The sequence below is a fragment of the Erithacus rubecula genome, assembly GCF_903797595.1.
Source record: "Erithacus rubecula genome assembly, chromosome: 1".
Classification (NCBI taxonomy): domain Eukaryota; kingdom Metazoa; phylum Chordata; class Aves; order Passeriformes; family Muscicapidae; genus Erithacus; species Erithacus rubecula.
The window spans coordinates 28,001,188-28,023,612 of record NC_136658.1 but is presented as its reverse complement, the minus strand read 5'-3'; the positions used below and the strand labels follow the sequence as shown (position 1 = coordinate 28,023,612).

Genomic DNA, 22,425 nt, shown 5'->3' with positions numbered 1-22,425 from the left:
CTGTCATTTAGGGGTCACTGAGAACAATAACAATGGCCAAAAAAAGCTTTGAGGAGGCAGGGGCGGTGATTTGTAGTGCCAGTGTCCAAGGATGCACCCGTGGGGTGGAGTGTCATTTCTCCATGTGGGTCCTACTATGCTTGTAATTGTGGGAATAAAATCATTGTGTGGTGCAGACCTCGCTGTGCTTGGGGTCTGAACCTACAGATCCCCATGCAAATACTCTGGTGTGTGTGTCCTAATGTACCTAAGGGACTGTGGGATGAATTCTGGAAAGAGTGCCCTTGAGAGTGGGTCCTGTGCTGCTCAGGGGCCTGGGAATGAAAAGCTGTGACAGTGCTGGTGGAACCTGCTCTGAAAGCCAAAAGAAGCCGTTCGGTTGCCACCACTCTTCATCTGTGTTTTATGCTGCGTTCAGGGGCTAGGAATGTGAATCCTGGTGCTGGTGCTGCGTGAGCCAAGCTGCTGCTTTTTGTAAATGAGGCAGTTAATTCCCAGCCACAAATGAGTATTCTGACACCAACGTAGTGATTTCCTGAGAAATCAAGTCTGAGGGAGACTTTGTCTCAAATAAAGCCAAAGCACATTTCAGTAGCAGAAGAACCTTGGATATCTCACCTGAGGTATTACTGGTTTTAGTGAGATAGCAGTGAGGAAATCCAAGAATCAAAGAGCCAGGACAGGATGCTGTTTTGGAGAGCAATGGTTAAACAGGGAGTCCCTGAAGAAGGAACTCCTTGGTGTATGTAATGTGCTTGCAAGACAAAAGATGCCAAAGTGATTCCCCATTTTGGCAGAGAATGCTGTCAGTTATCCATAGCTTCAGGAGCTGGCTTTTTCTAAGGGAAGGCTGAACCACCAAGCATACATATGTTCTGGGGGTACTGTTAGATGCCCTCCTACCTGTTGCCCTATAGTTATGCAATCAGCCTGTTTTGAGTAGAGCTGTGTTATCTAGCACAAGGGAAGAGATAACTGAGGCATTTTGGCCTTTGTACATTCAAGGGAATAAACTGACTTTTCATGCTCTTGAGGTTAATTTACCTCACGCTGCCCCCTTCCTCACAGTAATGACTTGACATTTTTCAAGTGCTTTTGCCTCTGATGGATGCCAGGGCACTTTACAGAATATATTTGCTAGCCTTAACAAAATTCTGCTCTTCCACAACAATTGCCTTTCTGCATATGAAACAATTTTTTTTCTTCCATTAATGATAAAGATTTTGTATTTGCTGCCTGAGCTTTAAATGTTCATTACAGACATAAAAGGCTGGAAGTGGTGTGCTATAGACTAATTGTTATTTATTTGTTAGTTGCTGACAAGGCATTCAGTATTGACTTGGACACCAAATTAAAACAGTCTCTGCTCTAAAGATCTCATAATCTAAAACACAGCTATGCAAAAGCTGGGACATACTAATAAATTTTAGGGAATAATTTTTCAAGAGCACAGCTCTTCAGAGTGATCATGGTATTCACATCAAATCTTTATCACAGGTGAAAATGCAGCTTCCTCTGAGGTGGAATACTGCAGCTGCTCTGCACCATTTATTTTATACAAAAGTATACAAGAAAAAGGAGAGTATTATTTATCTTCATGGAAGTGTAGGGTACTTCGTAGACACATTTAAATGCAAGTGTTATAAGAGTTTACATTAAGAATATTAAACCTGACCACCTTAAATTAGACTTTAAAAACCACATTAATGTACCAAAGTAAATAGCCTAATTCTTGTAAATGCACAGGAATGTAGAATTGGCTTCAACAGAAGCAATGTAGTCTTCTACATTTGAGGAAGAAGACATTTAGTTATGCCTGTATGGGTTTGTAAATTTAAATTTGGACGTTCGTGCTTTTTGGAAGTTCGTGACTTTTTAAGTTGAAGCAGTCTGATCCTGTCCATCTGAGAACTGACAGTGTGGCATATCTCTGGTCAAGCCCTTAAGCAATATGAAATGAGACAGTCTAAAGAGTTATGGGAAAAGGATTATGTTACTGAAAGATCATGATGTTATAATACTGTTTGTGTTCTATAACTTACTGGGTTTTATCTTGAAATGTGGTTTTGTAGGCAAGTTTCTAGGATAAAATAAGGAGTTAAAAAAATTGGAATGTAAGAATGAGACAGTTTGAGGAGTTGGCATCTAATTTTTCAGTCCAAGAGAGGGTTGTGACTACTGTAGTGCTTTTGGTTTGGGTTTTTTTACTGTTTTTTCCCCCCTCTAAAAATACAGCTGAATGTTGGCATCTCTGAAGAAGTTTATTCTTACCACAGAGGTACAGGTTACAGATTACTACCTCTTTCCCTCAACTTCAGCTGACCTTCATATAGTGGGAGACTGTCTGCATCCCAGTTTGGATCTTTGGCCCTTTACTTCAAATGTCAGAAAGGAGGTGTGGTTAATGGCAACTGTGATATGGACAGCTGTCCCTCAAGAGCAGGACTGAGCTGATTATCTCATTTTACACAGCTGTCAGACAAGAACTGGATCTCGGTCATTAGCAACCAAAAGATGAAAAATGCTTCTGCACTCATTTTCCCATTTGCTTCTCCCAGCCTTGGATAGAATAGTAACCAGTGATTTTCACATAGAACCTTCTATGTTTTGCAGTACTCCATTTGCAGAATCTGTCTCTGAGTGATGGTTCAGAACTGAAACTTTGAAGGATACTGTTTTTGATTTGGGAAGCATCTTAGAGAAGATGAGTAGACCCTAGATTAATGGGCAGCCTGATGTGATAGCTAAAGTGTTTGAACTCTCCAGTTGTGTTAACTCTGAAGTCTAAAGAAAAATCTTTAATTTGCTGTATTGTTGGCAGTTGCACATGTTAGTTTAGCAAGAATATCCAGTTGATGTGTTCAACCTCCAAATGCATATTGTCTTTGTAGGAGGCAGTATTGCTGCTTGCTATCTGTTTTGTTTGGTTTTGTTTCCTCCTTCCTTCTAAAGGATATATGATGAACATAAAAATCTGTAGCATATTTCTGCCCTGAACTCATGTTTTTTACTTTTAAAGGCTGTCTATGTTTATTACTGAGAGCAAGCATGCTGCAGTATGTTTTCACAATTAATTAATTGCAAAATTTCATCTTAAGTTTGAAGTCCAAATGCAAAACACTGTGAATGTTTCAAAATTTGGAGATCTCGCAGCCAACTTTAAGACCAATCCAATGCTATATCCTGTAGTGCTTTGCCAAGATTTGGAATAGATTGTTTTATCCATCTGTCTTTGACCTGTCCAGTCTTCAAATTACGAACCTGATACTTCCTTAGGTAGGCAGCACAGATTTAAAAGTAGACAGCAGAGATTTTGGTAGTGCCTGACCTTTCCTGAATCCCTGGGCTCCGTAGCATCACATGGCACTCATGTTCCTCTCCTGCACCTTTAGGACCCAGCCTGTTTCCAGCCTGCCTACTTCTTGACTTGCATTTCCTCCTACACCCACTTCTCCTCTCAGTTGGTCCCACTCTTTGCATCTCTTTTCTCTTGTGGTCCCTTTGGCATTCTGTCCTACGATTCTAGAAGTCTAAAATACTGCTTTTCTCTTCATCAGGCAAGCATCCTTCATTTTCTTGCTAGGATTCTTCACTGGCAGGAGTTTTTTACTCTGGTCTTACTTCCACACCTGCATTTTGACCTGTTCCTGGTTGCATTTTGTTAGCTTATGTGCCTGTGAACACATAGGATTTTTTTATCTGAGGTTATTTCAAGAAACTTCCTTTTATTTATTTATTATTTTTTTTTTAAATCACTGAAAATAACCAGCTCTACTTGGCTGGGGAATGATACTTGGTCTCTATAGTCCAACTCAATTCATTCTCCCACCCTCCCTTCTCTTCTAGCCCTTCTCCTTCCTCAGGAATAGCTAGATTTTAGTTAGAATAAAAAAACCCCTTCCATTACATTCTCTGGTTCCCTCTAGAACTTGAGGATCTTGGTTTTCAGAACTGTGCTGAGCATTTTATGCAAGGCCCAGTACCTCATTCCTCATGTTTCTGAACTGGTCAGTTTATTTGATGTGAAATCAAGAACTGAGGGAATGTGTGTTCTTTTTTTGGCCTTTTTTTATGTATAAGAGAGACTGAGTAATGAGGGACAGGGTGAGATGATGAGTGAGAGCTTTTATACCTCGAGGAAAAATATATTTGCTTTTTTTTTGTTTTTTACCATTAGCAATTCAAATTTTGTTTATGCTCTCTGCTCTATAAAGACTGTGCCTGATTATAGCAGAAATATGTAATTACTGTTAAAAGTTCAAATCTGAATAATTGGGAAAGAATCTGAACACTTTGTGGTCACAAATTAAAGGAGCAAAGTTCCTGAATTCTCAGTTTCTCCTAAAAAAACTATTGTTAAGTAAAACCAAGACAAATTCTCCCTCCCCATCAGGAACTTGAAGAGAAAAATAAAAGCTGCTAAAATAGTTATAGCTGAAATTCTTTTTATCTCTACCTGAACAAAGCAGACAAGGTTTGAATGTAGAGGGCTGGTCTGGGTTTTAGGAGAGCAGTGTTCTCTGCATGGTTCTGCTATTCCTTTGCTGGGTGACCTTGGGCTGCATGCTTCTCCATGCATGGCTTCCCATTTATCCTGGAATAGGTTATTGATCCTTTATAAGGGTTCCAAATTATAAGGATGAAAACCACTTCATGATGGCTGCTTGCTCTTGCTGCTGATTGCCTTAATTTCTATATGACATTGTAACAAAACCGCTATATGCCATTTTTTGTGGCATTAGGAAACAGTGAAAGCCCCAATGCATTTTTGTTTCATTGAAGGACCAGTCACTCCGAAGTTGAAAGATTCTATATGATTGTGTGCAGTCTAGAACAGTTTTGTAAGTTGACTTCAGTACAGATATTCTCACTCCCTTGAAGCTTCTCCTGAGATCTCTAATGACCTTTTCTTGGCCAAGTCTCAGGGTCTCTATTCCATCTTCATCCTTCTTGGCTTCCCTTCTGTTTTTGACACTTGATCATGCCCAGTCTTGAAATCTTGTCCTCCCTTGACTTTTGTGACAGTATTTTCCTGGTTTCCTTCCTAACTATTCTAGTCATTCATTCAATAGCCTCTGCACTAAGCTATTTCCCTCCCTCCATTTATTTCCCATAAGTTAGACACAATGACCCACTTCTAGTATCCTCTCTTTGCGTTTCTTTCCCTCCTTCATGCCAGGGATATTAAATTATGCAACTTTGCATGCTACCTTAACATATCTTTTTAAAATTAATTGCTGCAAGTTTAAGATCCCTGAGGGCCAATATGAAACTCAAGAGAGTTCTTTTGAGATTTGCCTTTGTTTCCTGCTTTCTTCTGCTGCAAATTTCCACAGTTGGGCATATAACATGTTCTTGCTCTGAACATGCAGTGTAGGACTCATCTTCCCGTTCATAGCCCGAATGTTTCGCTGCTTCTTTCTGAGTCTCTTTGGGTAACCTTTATGCTTCTTCCTTCATTTACCATTGCTGTTAGTGTGAGCTGCTCCTGCTGGCCTCTGACAGCCGTGTTACCTTCTCATCTTGTTAGCAATACGATTGCTGAAGCTGTCCTCCTGGCATGTTTTCTCAACACGTTGCCATCTCCTCCTTGACAAGCCTGTGCTTTGGCTATCCACCACATAAGGTTCCAGCTTGTTGTGCACACTCTAAGGGGCCTTCACAATTGTCTCTCCCCTATCTGTCGCTGTCCCTTACTGCATTGTCCTTTGCCCTGCCAGCAGCACAAGCATGACATTCTGCTTTCCCATTTTTTGCATGAGCATCTCTTCGCATTCTTCCTCAGCTGACTCATACCTTGATACACACAGGAATATTGCCAGCCAATAGAGGCCAGACATACTGGAAAGTACTTATTTCATAGAACCCTAGAATCATTAAGATTGGGAAAGACCTCTAAGATCATTGGGTCCCACTGTTAATTGCATATTTGCAATTAGCTGTTTTCAAATATGCAAATAGTCCTTATTTGCATTTTTGAAAATTATTCAAAGGTCTGATTCTCAAATGGAGTTGTCTTACTGTATGTACCTCACTCTCCCTGGCTTCTTTTGTGAAGAAGGTTGATTGCAAAAGAAATACAGATTGTCATAAGCAAAGACACAACATCTTGAAGACTGGAATGTTCAAGGTTAGAACAGAATAACATTTACTTGCAGCTGCAAGGTGATAACTGTAGAAAGCATGTGTGTGGAAGAAAGGGACTTTTTTCAATGTCTGTAAGGAGATGAACAGAAGATTTAGTTTCAGGATGATACATGAAATGGAGCATTTTGTGAGTAGGATGCAGAAAGCCAAGCAGCAGTACTAGTGTTTTAAGCAAGGAGAAACCATTAATGGGTGTGTGTTCTGTAGCAGTGTGGTTCTGAATCCTCTTGACCTTCAAGCATGGTACAAATCTTTTCGAGCTGCAAGCCAGGCCAGGGATTGTCAGGTGTTTTGTCTACTGGAAGAGAATTCTGTCTGTTTAAGAATAACAGCTAACAGAATAGTAAAAAGGAATTATGTTAAAACAGTGGTTGAGACTTAATTTGTAAGCCTCACACTGTATTATTTGATTCTTCTGATCATTCTCCAACTTCAATTTCACCTGTGCTTTGCTCTCAGACTCCTCTTTAGCAGGCTTTTCTGCAGTGCTTTGGTAATCTCAACCCTGGGAGCTTGTCCTCTATGTACATTTTGGGCACGTGGTATACAACTAATCTGTACTTGATACCGATTTCCTTTTTTCCTATGAATTCAGTACAGAGTTCTTGCTACTGCTTGATACCCATTTCCACAAGTGGGTTGTGGTTGTTTCAGCAACTGTTGCAGAGTTCATATTGACTAATCTGTTTTCAGTGGTTCAGCCTTTGGTGAGCAAGTTCTGACCACTTGCAGTCAGATTTTCATTTTCCCTGTACATGGCTGACATTCCTTTCTCTGCGATAGAAGCTGTCATTAAATGAAAGGCTAACAGTAATTTTTCACCAAGAGATCCATTTTTTTAAATGTGAATAAGAGTACAGTTTTCATTTATAAGCGTGCTACGTTCTTTTAACCTGGGTTAATTCTGTATATGTCTTTGCAGTGCTGTGCAGATCTGAGCAAGATAGTCTGCATGCTGATCTACTTCTGATGTTGTCTCTAATTTCAGAGACAATCTGGGTATTAGATCAGTGTTTGCATATCTTGTGCTGCAGGTTTATTACTGGATGTGATTCTGATAGGCAGGTAAAATTGAAATCCTTCAGCTTGGGGGCTCTCATAGGGCTAGGGGAAATACCTGCTCTTACATACTGTTTCTCTACCACAGACTTCCCAGTTTCCAAGGGAAAATTTCATTTCAGATATGTGCTCATAAATGTGACTTATTCCAAAACCAGTTTCCTATACCTTTCTCAGTGTAAGAGTAATTGTTCTGTTAATACTCTTAAAGCAAATGTCAAAGATTTCTCTCCTGCCTTGGCATATGCCTGGAATTACAGCTCCTAGTTCCAGCAGTGAAATATTGCATAGTGGTACTGAGGGTGGAGGGATGCTGCAGAGACACTTCTCTGTGGTGATGTATTTTCATTGCACTTCTTCAAAGTGCTTGGTTTACTTTTTACTTCAAATCTGTTATTGGGAGGGTTGTCATGGGACATTTGGCTTATTATTAGAATAAATCTTTTCTAGTAGTCTTATTACAAAGGAAATAATTTCCAGCTCAAAAGTATTTTATATATACCAGTATTCTCAGTATCATTTACTTTTTCTTTTGGCAGGTGTTACATATTCCCCACTTAACCTTACACAGCATCATAAATAAACAAACTGGTCCTAACTTTGAACACATATTTTCAGACTGTCTAAGGGGTGTCTGCAATGTTTGTGTAGTATTTCTCAATGCATTTTTTTTCCTGTATGTTTATATAGCAGACAACAAAAACGTTTGATTAGTTGGTCTTATTAAAATCTGGCAAGGCCCTAGCTATGCTCAATCCTAGCCTGTTATGCCCATAAAGATACTGCCTCCCTTGACATGAGCATATTTCAAACTTTGGCTATAATGCTATCTGTTGATAAGTTTAAATAAGCAGGTCAGGTTTTGTAAACTATACCATTTGTCTGTTTCAAACAAAGCCAGGATATAATTGCCTTTGGAATTGAATCCTGATGTACTTCCAGCATGAGGGTTTGGGTGACTTTATAGTTCTCAAAGGTGTTCATGTTTCATTAGTGCCAAAAATGCCTGCACAGTCAGTGTCGTTCATTTACTAAATTCAGACTACAAATGTATAGCCTGCTTGTGCACCTTTCACAAAATGGAAGGAATCAAAAAGTCCTATGATAAATATGTTATCATGATATTTATCTCATCTCTAATGACAGTGAAAACAAATCAGTTTTCTTTTTATTTTTCTTTGAAAATTAATATGGACCTTATTTTGTTGAGATTTCTATTTATTAAAGAAAAGTCATATCTGTATAACAGTTCAGTTACAACAAAACAATTAGTCCAGCAATTTATATTAATCTATACATGGCCTAAAAGTTTTCATCTTCCTCTAACTGGTAATTTTCAGTACCATCTCAGTGTTTAGTGTAACTTGGAGCAAAATTTCCATTCAGGATACCATCATGACAGTACTACCTGTGTTCCATGAAATAGCACTGAGCATTCAGAACCGTGCTGTCTTGTACCTGCAGTGTGGAGTTTGGAGCAGGGCTGTAGAGTCAGAACCTGTCGTGTGGGCAGGTGCACACTGTGACAGTTCATACTCAAAAGTGATACCATGCCGTGTGCTCTTCGGTGGCAGTAGCTTCCTTTCCCCTTTGTGGCTCATGATTGGTGAGAACCACCTGCCTCCTCTTACCACATCTGCAAGCATATAGTTAATTGGGATAGCATTTTTGGCTTGTTCTGCTGCTCCCCAAAAAGGGAAGCGTGGTTCTAGGGTATGAGAATTTCTCTTACCTCCTTGCCCCAGGGATGGATCTTCCTCCTTTCATATGGCACTGCAGACAGAAGGGTGCTGTCAAACTGCAGTGCCTTTCTTTTTCTTTAACATTGTACCTATCATTACTTCCAGGTTAAGTTTTGTTTTATGAACAATGCCCAGCAGCCTCTCTTCCTTCTTCATTTGATTCCAGAAATATAAACATTTCCTGAAGGCTTCTCACAAGTAGTTACCAAACTGATTGATAATGATTTCAGTCTGGGCAGATAATCAGTATCCTCTTTTCTTATTTCTTACATGAAACAAGTATTTCTGTGAGAATGTTTGCTTAGAGAAGATCAGATTTTTAAGTGTTATATTCCTGCTTAGTTCACACCACCTTCTTTATGAAGGAAAGCATATAATCTTAAAATGGCAAATTTTTCTTTCTTCTACGCTCAGCAAAATTGATTATTTCCCCCTATTTGTATTGGATGAGAATACAGGGTTTTTTGACTGTGTAGTTTACACAAGTAAATCAGAACTACCTTTTTTCACTAAAGTAGAGGTTCTCCATTTCTTCATGTGTGTGGTATTCATGTTTTATTTTTACTCCTTACATTGTGATACTGTTTCAGAAAGGTTGTAGTCAAGTAGTCCATTTTTGCCAGTTTTTTTTATTTGTTAAATAATTTAGAGACTAGGAATATCTTGGACTGTATGAGATAGATATTGTTAGTTGGATCACTGGGTCTGTTTCAGGCAGCTAAATAGCAGTGGTTGTATATTCATAGGTGTTCTACAGCAATGTCTGTCATTGCTTGGTTATCTGTTTTGCATTTTTTCTCTCAAAGTTCATGTTGAGAAATTTGAGTCTCCTTTAAATCTTATTGTCACACTGTTTCATTGGATCAGAATACTAGCAAAGAAAGCAACAGTGAAAGTAATTACAGAAAAATGTAAATACAGAGATTTACTCTAGAATAGGCATCTTCTGTGGGCAGTGCCCAGCACGGTGCCATTCGTTGTATGGCTCCCTACTTCAGTCCGAACTGATTCTGCCTCACCAGCCTTTGAATCCAGCCTGAGAGAATGCTTCAGGCTATAAATGTTTATTAACTGCATTCACTGTGACCCTTAGAGAGTTGTTCCCCACATCTCATATGTTTTTCTGTCCTAATAGGCAAGTAGCAGTGATCCTGGATGAGATCTGACTGGCTTAGAGTGACCATTTGCAAAGTACAGATTTTCTTCAGCGCCGCTAAGGGATGGCCTTTATTGTCCCATTGGCAGAAGCCTGGCTTGCATTTGCAGCTGGAGCTTCCATTTGCTAGTTGCAAAGATTCAAAGTAATCTTTGCAGGTATTTTTCAAAGTAGAGAGATTCAAAGTAATTTGCAGTAGTTTTCCTGGAAAGCTGTAGGGAAGTATAACTAATCCCAGGTGAATTAATGGTTATTAAAAGGTATTCAATGCAGGGATTTTCTTTAATAAATTTTTCTTAAAAATTGGACAGATTCTTGTGTAACTGTAGTTTGGGATCGGTGCTTGGCTGGATTTTTTACATCTCTCTGACCTGAGTTGGGATTATACTGTAACTATTTAGCTTGAGAAATAAAGACTGCAGTCACCTTCCAGCTGTTGATGGTGGTTATGACCTTGGGTACCCTATCCTTCCTTTTTAGATTCAGCCAAATGCATACACAGATAGCATTTACCTTGTTAAGTGGGAGATTATGAGTTCTGGTCTTTGACTTTCTTTTTATTACTTAAAAATCAATTCTGAGTTGCTAATGTGGTAGGATTTTTAAATCACCCTTGCTTTCAGTTCCATGTGTTTATTAGTTATTACTGTTTTTTCTTCTTTGAGTGGGATCATAAGAGAAGAGTTCAAAAGATTTGCCAGGCAATGAGCTGGGAAAGGAAAGTTGGAAGAATTATCAGCTGCTCAGGTTTGGCTGCAGTCTTGTTTTATCATGCCATTAAGTAGCGTCAAGATGATGCACCAAAGACGTGGGTCAGGTGAATGAGAAATACAACATAAATTAGCAGTAATATTTTCTGCATAGCAAGCATACTTTTAAATAATTTAGTAGCCAATTACACAGAATTATTGTTGCTCTGAAAGTGTTCTGGAATTGCCACCTTAACTAATGTTTGACTATGCCTGATTATTACAGATCCCATATTGCCAGCAAATCCAGTAACATGATCAAGTGAAAACTTGGAAAGAAAGGTCTTATTCCACTGCTTTGAAATTTCCCATGTGATTGCTATTTTGTCTGAGTCTTCACTTTCTGTCCTAAATTACTGTCTAGTGTATATGTTCTTAAAAAGCCGCTGTGCTTTACTGAAAAATGGTTGTTTCAGTACTGGGTGACAAGTGCATATATAGACACAGGGCTTGCTTTGGTTTGTTTTGTTCTTTTTTAAGATTTTTGGATTTTGTTTTCTTGTCAAAGATTTTTATAAGCCAAGGAATGAAAATATTAAATTTCTTAGTGTGGGTGTAATCTGACCCAATTCTAATTTTGCTTGTCTCCCTGACAAGTATATTTTATACAAATGCACAAAAGCTTGTGTATTTGCTGATGGGGATGTTGCATATCAGCCTTACATTTTACTGCATAGCCAATCATCCCAGATGCTCTACTGACATAACCTGGGCACATCTGAAGCTCTTTGAAAACAACAATGCTTTCTTCTGTTTCTTGAATTTCTGGTGTTTTGGATTGGTATCTTAATCTGCCATAGGCTTTTATAACCTAATTTTCTTGATTTCTGTGCTTGTCTTTAAAAAAACCCAAAATATAAAAAAGTGGGGAGGGGGAGGAACAGAGAGATTTTTATTTATTTTACTTTGGAGTTGTATTGTTAGTGCAACTGATATTTCATAACGGTTTAACAAGAAGCAGTAATTTTTTTTTGCTTGCACCATAGAAACAAAAATTTATATGAGACACGAAAAATGAAGCATTCAAATTGGCATTTAGTTCATATTTGTTTTCTTTCAAGTGGGATGCTACTTTTAATGAGGGCTTTACCTGTGAAATTATCATGTAAATATTGCTGTGTTTTGATTATGTGGTGGTCTGTCCATCCCCACTGGATATAAATACATTGTTGCTTTTCCCTGGAAAAAGGAATAGTCGTGCTATTTTTTTTTTCATTTGCATAGATTTCAAATGTTTGATACCAGATTAAATCTGTCAAATTGAGTTATTGAATAACACAAAACTTAAGGCGGCTGGATAATGGAAAGCCTTTTGCAGCTTGAATCAGTTAGTACTGTGCAGCAAGTAGTCATGCCTGTCCTAAGTGATAGTGTGGCAGATGAGTAGATAGGTAAGTTAGTGGCTGATGGGCTTTTCCTTTCCTCCGCAGACATGAAAATGTTTCCACTCTGTGGTGCTGCAGTTGTGCTTCTCAGTCGGTGGGTGCCTAAAGAGTGTGAGTGAGGATGTTAGCTGTGCAATTAGGACGTGTTTCCTGAGGCCAGGGCTGTGAAGCCACCGCCTGTGAGGGCTGAGGGATGGACTTTGTTGGGGTATTGTGTAGGTGTTTGAGCCCTGAGAGGTGTGGTGAGCACATGCATGGCAATGAAAGGTTTAGTCCATAGGACTGCGTTGGAGTGTGGACTTCATTTCTTTAGTGCTGTGAGAGCACTGGAGTGCAGAAGTGAAAGGTGTCATGCATATGGGTGTGGGGGAAGAACGGTAGCTTCAGTGTCAGAATGCTGGGTGCATCTGTCTCTGGATCTGTGCATCCACACTGTGTTATTGTCAAATGCCTATTTTTAGAACGAGTATCTAATTGGTATTCATGCAGATGGGTGTCTCCCTGTCTCATCTGATCCACTCATCTGAGTGATGCACTCAGTGGGAGGTGTCTGCTGACGAATCTTTCCTAAGCAGAGTGTGTTTGTGTCAGTCTCTTCTCTCTTACATGTATGCAAGTGTTTAATTTGCTATACATACATAACTGTTTGCTTTGTGTGTTCTCCAGCATGCTCAAAGACAGTACCATTTAATCTTCTGGAAAGACTAATTTCAGAAATTAAAGGTGCATGCCTTTAAGACATGATTTTTCTCTCTATGCAAAGAGCAGTGCAAGTCATGGCCTTGAAAATCTAGCTACCTCAGTCCAGACTTCAAGGGGTTGCTCCCAGTATAGTAATGCAGCTAGTTGTGAGTAGGAATGATGAACTTTCTCTTGCCTTGTCTACTGCAATGGACTGCAGAAGAGTTAGTGTGCTAAGTGTGCAAGTTCATACAAGTTTATGCTGCTAAATGTTTTCTTCTTTTAAAATAATTATTACATAGACATCCCTGTATACAACAGGTAGCTAGGTGTGTTTTATTTTTATGAAGGGAAGTGTATAACATTTATGAGATAAAAGATCCTGAGTCTCTTCCTATAGCAAACTTGTGTGATTTCAGACAAGTTAGTTTTTTCTGTGTCTCAGAATTGGAGAAAATACTTGCCCGCTATATTGTGAATGAATCAGGATTTAAATCAATAAATATATATATTTTTAGGAAAAACTGGTTATGGTAGGCAAAGCTTTAACTATTATGAGCTTAATATAGTCTGTTCCAACTTGACATGGTAGATGTAATTATCTATATATAGTATTATGCATGATCTTGGTGTTTTAAAATGAGGTATGTAATCCTAGCTCTAAGGAATAGGATTCATTATAATGTCACCTAATGCAAAAAGAGAGGCTAGGCCTCGGAGAGAAATTAATTTCCCCTCAAATTAGGATAGTCCTGACTTTGCAGATGATCTAATTAAATTGTGGTTTATGTATGGCATGAATGAGTATTCCCTTTTAGCTATGATTTTCCTCTTACCTGACAAGATAAACCTACTGGATTACAGGTAATCTTGATGAAAGGTACCAGGGTTATATGGATTATGTAGTAAAGGAGTGAGTGTGATATACCTGCTGAAAGGGCTCCACTTCCCTTAAACAGATCTTGTTTTTTTACCTGGGAACAGTGCCCTGAGTAAGACTGCCCTAGCAATGTTACCATCAGTGTTAAAAAGCACTGTCCCAGCTGCTCTCAGCATGGATGGTTCTCCCTGAGGCACAGTCATAGGCCTTTTGGAATGGTTCTGGCTAGCTGTGAATAAGATTCATGAAGTAGATATTCATACAGGTATTTGTGATAGCAGATGAAAAGTGAAAATGGATGTTTCTGTTCTTAGGCTTCACCTTGTTTGTGTCTCAAGGGTTTCCTTTCCTCTCCTTTCTCCTCACAGATATTCCTGCTTCCAACACCATGGCCTCTGACCTGGAAAGCAGCCTCACTTCCATAGACTGGCTCCCACAGCTTACTTTAAGGGCTACTATTGAAAAATTAGGGGGTTCCTCACAAGCAGGACCTCCAGGGTCTGCTCGAAAGTGTCCCCCAGGCTCACCAACAGATCCCAATGCCACACTGAGTAAGGATGAGGCAGCAGTGCACCAGGATGGGAAGCCACGTTACAGCTATGCCACTTTGATCACATATGCCATCAACTCATCACCTGCCAAGAAGATGACGCTTAGTGAGATCTACCGTTGGATCTGTGACAACTTTCCCTACTACAAAAATGCTGGTATTGGTTGGAAGGTGAGGGCTTGCATCACTGAAGTACCCTTTTTTGCCTAATTATAAGGCTTACTTTCTTAATTCTATGCAAAATAGCCTCACTGATTGAAATAAGACTGATATAAAACTAAGTTGAACAACTGGAGAAATGCAGAGCCAGAAGTCAAATTTTCTCTGAGAATTTTGTTGAACATATGTGGTGGTCCATTAAGAAGGAGTATGCACAAAACCCACCACCACCACCAAGGAAAAACAAAAACACCCCACAAAACACACATCACTACCATCGTCTGCGTCAGACTGATACTATTTTCGTTGCACCTTCTGTAGGTGTAGCGGTGGTTCAGCCCCATATTACCATCTTAATTGTCACAGCTTCTGCCTCATACAGCAATATGTAGTGAGCTTTGGCTTTTAAATATGTACCATCCTATTTTCTCTACCTGCTCCAGGGCATACTCAGAAGACTGTATGTTTTTGTTGTAGCACTTACCTGTATCTCTTAACTCTCTCATCAGAACTCTATTCGTCATAACCTCTCTCTGAATAAATGTTTTCGAAAGGTGCCTCGACCAAGAGATGATCCTGGGAAGGTAAGAAATCTGCATGCTCCTGGGCAAGCAATTTAAAACTGCAGGGAAATAAGCTGGGGTTGCCCTTTCTAACTCATGGTTGGAATTTGAAACCTAAAGTGTAGGCAAAAATGGAAGCAGTAGTAAGATTTACTGCAGTCCTTTGGCTACAGAAGCATTTACTTAAAGGGAACCTGTAAAGGAGCTTTAAGGGTTTTAGTAATTATTTTCCTTATCTGTGATCTTCAGTTGACTTTAAAGACACTGGCAAAAGTCAAAAGTGGGATTGAATGTACTTTATTAGTTTTACTTCTTTTTCTTCTTTATCTTTGTGTGTAAAATGTGGGTATAGTCGAACCAGTTCTGTTATAAGAGAGCATAGTGGTTGCTGGTGAACAGTAGGACTATGATGTGATATCATGGATTTCATGGAGGCAAGATCCATGGAAATGAGAGCAGAATTGCTACCTATATAGATTGCAAAGTATTAGGTGTTGGGAAAAAATGTCATCATCAGATAGTCTAAATCTGTAGAAATGATTTACAAGTAAAACTCAAGAATTTAGGAATATGTCAGCTAACTGAGGACCGGTAAAGGTCTAATAGTACATATAGATTGCCAAGGGGAATTGCTAGCAAAAGCAAGATTTGGCATCTTGTCATGCAGATCTTATTGTCCAAAAACCCCACAAACAAGCAGGGAGGGTAAGGCAAGAAGCTGTGCATTCAGACAGAAAGATTATCTGATTATCTCCTCTGTCTCATCCTAAAGTTACGAGAAAGGACCATTTGCTCAGGCCTTTATTTCAGGTTATATTTAAATGAGTGTGGTGCTCAGTTAGCATCTATAAATGGAAATAGTAGGTCACATATATGTGCAGATGATCACAGCTCAAAAATACCATTAATTATGTGGCTTATTCCAGGAAATCCTAACTGACTTAAGGGTATATGTTCAGGTGTTCATTGGCATGTTGGGCTGGGTTTATAATGAAAACCTGTACTTGTTACTTATTCAGATCTGGATGGGAGGTTAAAACAAGCTAAATCCACTTTAGAGTTCTTTTTATACTTAGTCAGAAGACAACACACATGATTATAGACTTATTTTATGTGGAAAGAGATCTCTGGGAGTCAGCATGTACCTCTGTCCTCTCCCAGACAGGAACAATCACATCACGCTGATGACATCTGTCAAATTTTAAATATCTCCAGGGATGGAGATAGCAAAACTGGGCACTTGCTCTAGTGCAGCACCATCATCATTGTGAAGAAATATCTGTACTTTCCCTTGCTGTTATTTTGTTGCCTCTTCCTGTGTTGTACAGTTTTGAGAAGAATTTGATTCTGTCATCTTTTATAATACCCGTATGCAGTTGAAGACAGTGGTTTGATTCACTTGAGTTTTTCTTGTCCAAGCTAAACAGACCTCTCTGTATATCATTTGTTTTAGTTCTTAACCATGATTTATTTCTTAGCCATCATGGGCCCTCTCTGGATGCTTGAAGTGGAGTCTCATAACCATGAAAAAAGAGCAGTCCTTCTGGCTCTCTCTGCCAAATACCAATGTTGAGTTGGTTGTCATCAGTTAATCATAATTTCAATTTGTGAGGACGCCACTGAAAGGAATGTGCAGGCTCAAAAGGGTTCACTTAGCTTGGATCAAACCATAATCTTGTGTCCTCTCTCAAGAGTGGTAAAGTAGGGGATTCTGCCTTCTTCCAGTAGCATTGTATCTCATAGTTCAATGCAACCTAGTGCAAGAGAGGAATCTCTTGCCAACACCCGGATCTCGGTTGCCTGAAGTTCTAGAGCATGGTCCTTGTTGTCCTAATATGTAGTTGGTGCTGCATTCCTTGAATCAGCAGCCCTACTTCAGGAAGGTCTGTGATTTTGCCATTCATTCACCAGTGTCTTTATTCCAGGGCTCTTATTGGACAATAGATACGTGTCCAGATATATCTCGCAAGAGGCGGCATCCTCCAGATGATGACGTAAGTGTTTTCCACACAGCATGGAGTGGGCTGGGAATTCCCTTCTAGCACCAGACCATGATAATATTTTGGGGTCAGAATGTGTAGATGGGCAGACAAAGGCCAGGATTGAATGAACTAGTATGTGTGTCCTGCTGATTGCCTGTTGCTGCTGCTATTCAGTAGCAAAGTTAATCTTGTTTGAAGTCCTTTATCCTGACTTTTCAGTGACTAAGGCCCCTCTTTTTTAAGCCATGAACTTCTACAGCGGGGGAGCTGGCTTCCCATCTGCAGTTTCACTTCTCCATCTGTTTTTGATTTCTGCTCCTTTCCTTTTTCTCTTTCTTCCCCATCCACAGATACCACAAGACTCCCCAGAGCAAGAGGCAAGTAAAAGCCCCCGAGGGGCTGTTCCAGTCAGCACAGAAGCCTCTTTGCCACCTGAGGCCACTCCTCAGATGTCGATCCAGAGCACCACCCCCATTGCTAACTACAGTCAGGTGAGCCACAGGGAAAAGGATAGAGGTGGGAGGAAAGGGAGAGTGGGAGGAGTGCATGAATGGAAAAGCGAAGTGGTGAGGAGAGGGAATTGTGAAAATTGTGATATGGAGGCAAAAATAAAAAGAAGGGAAGGAGCTGAAATTGCAGAGATAGAAACTAAGGAGGAAGTAAATTTTAGCAAAGGGTTGGATGGGGATAAGGATAAAGGCATAATGGTATAAGCTGAAGAAAAGGCTGGAGCCATTGTGCTGTGGTTGATGTTCCTCAAGAAAAACGGCATTGGGGAGGATTTGTTGGAAGATGAGCAGAGTGATGTGGGATATCAGTATGTGTTTTGTGTGTATTGTGTCTGATCTGTCTCAAGCTGCAAATCCTAGTACGGGCTAAAGGCCTTATTCCTCCCTCCCTTAGCAGAGTGCAGGGCCTGTGGATGTTGCCTCTACTGTAGCAGGGGGGCAGGGCCGTGAAGGGGCCGATGTGCCACCCCCACTGTACAGTGCCAACCATGACTTCAAGTTCTCCTACTCCGAGATCAACTTCCAGGATCTTAGCTGGTCCTTCCGAAATCTCTACAAATCCATGCTGGAGAAATCATCTTCCTCTCAGCACGGTGAGTAACTACGTGCGTCATGTGGGGTGGGCAGGTATCTGCCCACACAGTCTTGTCCATTTGGCATCTCACAGATCTTTCCTCGTTTAGGAGCCTGTGCAAACAGACTTTCCTTCTTTGGCATGCTGTAATTACTTCTGCCAGGAGCTGATAAGAAATCTGCACATCCTTTATGCATTGCTCCCCCTAGTTCTCTCAGAATAAAAAAGCACAATAATTTAAAAATGCCTTGTTTTGATACAAATGCAAATACTAAAATGGCAGAAGCTGAGAAAAATGGAAGTCCTGAAGAAAGGCATGTTGGAGAAACCTTCTCAGTCTATCAGGCTGTAAGAGGGAGGGTTTGTTGTATCTGGAGTTGATCAAAAGGAGAGTCAAAAATCATCATTGCTCAGATCTATTAAAAGTAAGATTATACATGGCCTTGGAGAATTGAGCTTTGTGGATTGAGAGCAGGGAAGAGAGGGCCTCCAACTCCATTCATATCTTGCATTTCTGGGATTGAATAAGCAGCCAGAAGAGGGCAGAATCACTTCAAGGATGAGATGTCCATGGAAAATACTTCAGAAAAACATAAAACTCTTTCTGCCTTTAAAGACTCTTCTAAATATTCATCTGGTGTAAAAAGGAATGTATTGTTAAATGAGGCTTCTCACCTGTGCTATCAGCGATCACACAGTGCAGGCAAAGTTTGCTACTCCAGAAAGGGCCTCCCAAGCTTGAAGTTTCAGTGAGATAAAAATGTATATACTTTTATTGCTTTTGTCATGCTGGCACTCCTAAATAGGAGCCTGTTGTGTGAGGTGTTGTAGTAAAAGCAAGCTAGAAAAATGTAGAGAAGGACCTTGACTTGATGTCTTCCTCTGATTTTACAAACTTAGCAGCTGTTTGTTGTTTTTTACCTCAAGTTCTGGGCTGCAAGGCAGTGTAGGAAAACTTGGGGTTTTTAAAAAATATTTTTTGGCAACTTTTGAGCCAGGATGGCAGTATTCATCCTTTTAGCCTGGGACAGTAGGATACTTGAAGGGTTGATGTTGAATCTAATGAAAATGTGAGGCTTGCTTGCAGATGGTCAGGTAAGTGTCCTCGAAGGCAGAAGTGAGTAGCTCAGGTTAATGGCTTACAAGTGCCCCTGACTGTGGTTTTCCACAGAGGTTCCCCAGTATATGGGGAGAATGAACAGAACAGGGAAGCAGACATAAGAGAGATGCTGAGCTCCTGGTGTTGGGGAAGTATACCTGATGCTCTCACATGTAGGGATTGCCTGAAATACTGAAGAATAGAAATGACACACCCAGTGAGTCAGGAGGAATGAAAGTAATAAAGGAGCGCTGATATGTGCAGTATGCTCTTTGTACAAAAGCAGAGTCTTTTATGACCTCTTATGATCAGTGTGAGAAAAATTTGTGAAGATTCCTGACCAAGCTGTTTGTAACAAGAACTGAAGGGAGTCTTTGGAAACATCAAGTCAGATGTTTTAAATTGTCCATGTGCTAAATGTTCTACTATTTAAGTATGCTTAATGGTCATTTATAGGAAAACAACATGTGCATGACATTACAGGAGAGGCTGGGTTACTTTTGGTAAGTCTAGGAAAAAATTCAGGGAGGAACTTAAGTGCCTAATGCTGTGCTAAAATCATTTTGGGTCTTTGTTGTAGAGCCTTTTGTTTTGAACAGTATGGAGCACAGCAAGGGCATAACTGCCCAGGTGATGGTTATTAGCAGCCTGTAGAGGGCACTCCAAAAGCTTCATAAATAGTGGGATGAGCAGTGTGAAATTAGAGCTGGATAATGTAAGCAAAGATCTGATCCAGGCTCTCTTAAAGCTCCCTCCTCTTTTTATTTGCTCGGCAGGTTTCTCTTCCCTCCTTGGTGACATGCAGCCCTCCAACCACAATTACTACATGTACCAGCAGCAGCAACAGCAAGGCCCCTCCTCAGTGGGTGCTGCTCCCCCACTCCACACTCCAACCCCAGAGGGTTGCCCATCCCAAGGAGGAAAGCAGCAGGGTGGTGAAGGATATGGCCCTCCGCCAGTGATGTCCATGCACCCGCCTCCGATGCAGCATGGAGGTTACCACCAGCATCAACAACATCACCCACACTCCCACCCACAGCAGCAGCCACACCAGCAGCAGCAGCAGTCACAGGCTTCAATCAACAATGCTGGCTTTGGTGAGTCAGAGGCGATGGAAAACGTGGATGGGGGAAAGGGAGCAGTGGGGAGCCCCAGATAGAAATCCCACAAGGGACTTTTCCCTAAGTAGTGCTTTCTTGTGTGTAGAAAATGGGGGAAAGGCAGGTATGGTTGAAATCTGAGAAGGAAATTGCTTTCTTACTGGAGAATGGAGGATATATCAACCCAGGCTCTGGGATTGTCTTAAGGGATGCAACATAAAGTCAGGGCCTTAGTGCAAAAGGAGATACCACTCCTGCTTTTTGAGGGAGAAAGGATTTCTAGCTGCTGTAGCATCAGGCTCTTTGGTGAAGAGGGGCCAGTCTTTTTATATTAAGGGCTAGAGGGAAAGGGTGATCTGTATTGTATTAATCTTCTCCATGTTTCATTCCAGCATTTCCCCCTGATTGGTGCTCCAACATTGATTCCCTGAAGGAAAGCTTCAAGATGGTAAACCGGCTGAACTGGTCTAGCATTGAGCACTCCCAATTCTCAGGTCAGTGTTGGCCTAGTGACTAAGGCTAGTGACTCAATGGCTACAGCTGCAGTCTAGAACATGCTGTGCAGGGATCTTTTTTCAGTGTAACTGCGGCAAGTGCCTGGATTTCTCAGTGATTCACCTGATTTTTAAAAAGAGGTGTCCTCCTTCATGGGTTCTGTTAAAGATCCTGAAGCACTTGAATGAACACTGCAGGATTTAGGACAGAGAGAATTAAGTCATAAAAGTATGTCAGAAAGCTATCTGAGATTTTTCCTTCCAACTGTTCCTTGCCCTATCTGAGTCAGTGTGACAGTAACCTAGATGTGGAGCTCTTCAGGAACCTGGTGACAGATTTGAAACTATAAGATTTGGTTTGTCAAGTGGTAGGATTTAGGGACAGAAGACAGAAATTCTTTGCAGAGAAAATCCCAGTGTGACTGCTGTCTTTGACACTCTGCTCTATCCTCTGCAGAGCTCATGGAGAGTCTGCGCCAGGCTGAGCGGAAGAACTGGACGCTGGATCAACACCATATTGCCAACCTCTGTGACTCCCTTAATCATTTCCTTACCCAGACTGGTCAACTCCCTCATCTGATTGGCCCACAGCAGCCCCCTCGAATCTCTGATTCTTGTGCCCTGAACAGTGGCAAACAGGAACAATCCATGAACCAAGGTAATTAGGAGGAGATTAAAATGGTGTGTAAAACAAAGGCCAGATTCTATGAGTATCCTATATTACTTGCAGCCTTAGCAGGCAGTGCAGCACTGAGCAACTCTGAGCTAGACAGTCAGAGTTGTTCATAGCAACTCAGCTTTCTCTGGCTTTAAAGAACTGGAATGACCTATACCTGTGGTCTGGACATGTTGTTATGTGATGCATACTTTTGACAGGCAGCCTCCAGGCAGGAATATATTTAAAAGGCAAGCCTGGAAGAGGAGAAGAGGATGGTGGTTTTTAGGTGACCAACAGAGAGGAATGGCAAGGTAGAGAGATTGCTATTCCAGATGGCAGGAACAGTAAAGGAGAAAGCTCATGCACCTTTGTTGGAGAAATACTGTACAAAGTGTAAGGGATGCATTCTGAGAAGGAGATATGGTGGTCTTGATAGAATTGTAGTGGTGTGTGTCATCTAGTACTGAACTAAATGGATGATATTGAGCCAGCTTGTGGTGTTTCTGGATGAAAACTTTCTTCTTTTACAATAATAGAGAAACTCCTGCTGGTTTCAAGAACAAGATCCCTGACCAAGCTATAGCTTGGAGTTAGGACCCAAGAGCTGAACATCTCCTCAGTATCCTGTGGGTCTGAGTGAGTTGCTCTGTTGCTGGGCTGCCACCCAGTCAGGGGAAAGACTTCTGACCTGAACGTTAACAGTTGTTTTTTTGTTTTCTTAATCCATTTCCTTTCACAGTAAACTCCTATGGTCAGCCCCAGCCTCCCCATCTCTTCTCCGGGCCATCTCCTATGTACCAGATTTCCACCCAGGACTCTCCGGGATATAATCGCCCAGGTAAGGGGTGATATTAGGGCATATTACACCAAAGAACATTAGGGAACTGGTTTCCAGTCTTTTTGTGCATTTCTTCCAAAGCACTTGACAATCAAATGGA

The 22,425-nt window shown here is 40.7% G+C and overlaps 1 protein-coding gene across 4 annotated transcripts in view; it reads left to right on the top strand.

Moving 5' to 3' along the window:
* The window catches only part of FOXJ2 (forkhead box J2), a 30,826-nt gene that overhangs the window by 5,322 nt on the left and 3,079 nt on the right, over positions 1-22,425 (top strand). For 3 of the 4 annotated variants that reach the window (XM_079308998.1, XM_079308999.1, XM_079308997.1), the window contains 9 exons: positions 14,168-14,520; positions 15,018-15,092; positions 16,997-17,065; positions 17,404-17,544; positions 17,957-18,155; positions 20,012-20,332; positions 20,728-20,829; positions 21,287-21,487; positions 22,227-22,325. In XM_079308998.1, coding sequence (XP_079165124.1) covers positions 14,188-14,520; positions 15,018-15,092; positions 16,997-17,065; positions 17,404-17,544; positions 17,957-18,155; positions 20,012-20,332; positions 20,728-20,829; positions 21,287-21,487; positions 22,227-22,325 — 1,540 coding nt within the window. In that variant the 5' untranslated portion in view covers positions 14,168-14,187. The remainder of the gene's footprint in view (positions 1-14,167; positions 14,521-15,017; positions 15,093-16,996; positions 17,066-17,403; positions 17,545-17,956; positions 18,156-20,011; positions 20,333-20,727; positions 20,830-21,286; positions 21,488-22,226; positions 22,326-22,425) is intronic. The other variant, XM_079309000.1, reaches the window with a different exon arrangement.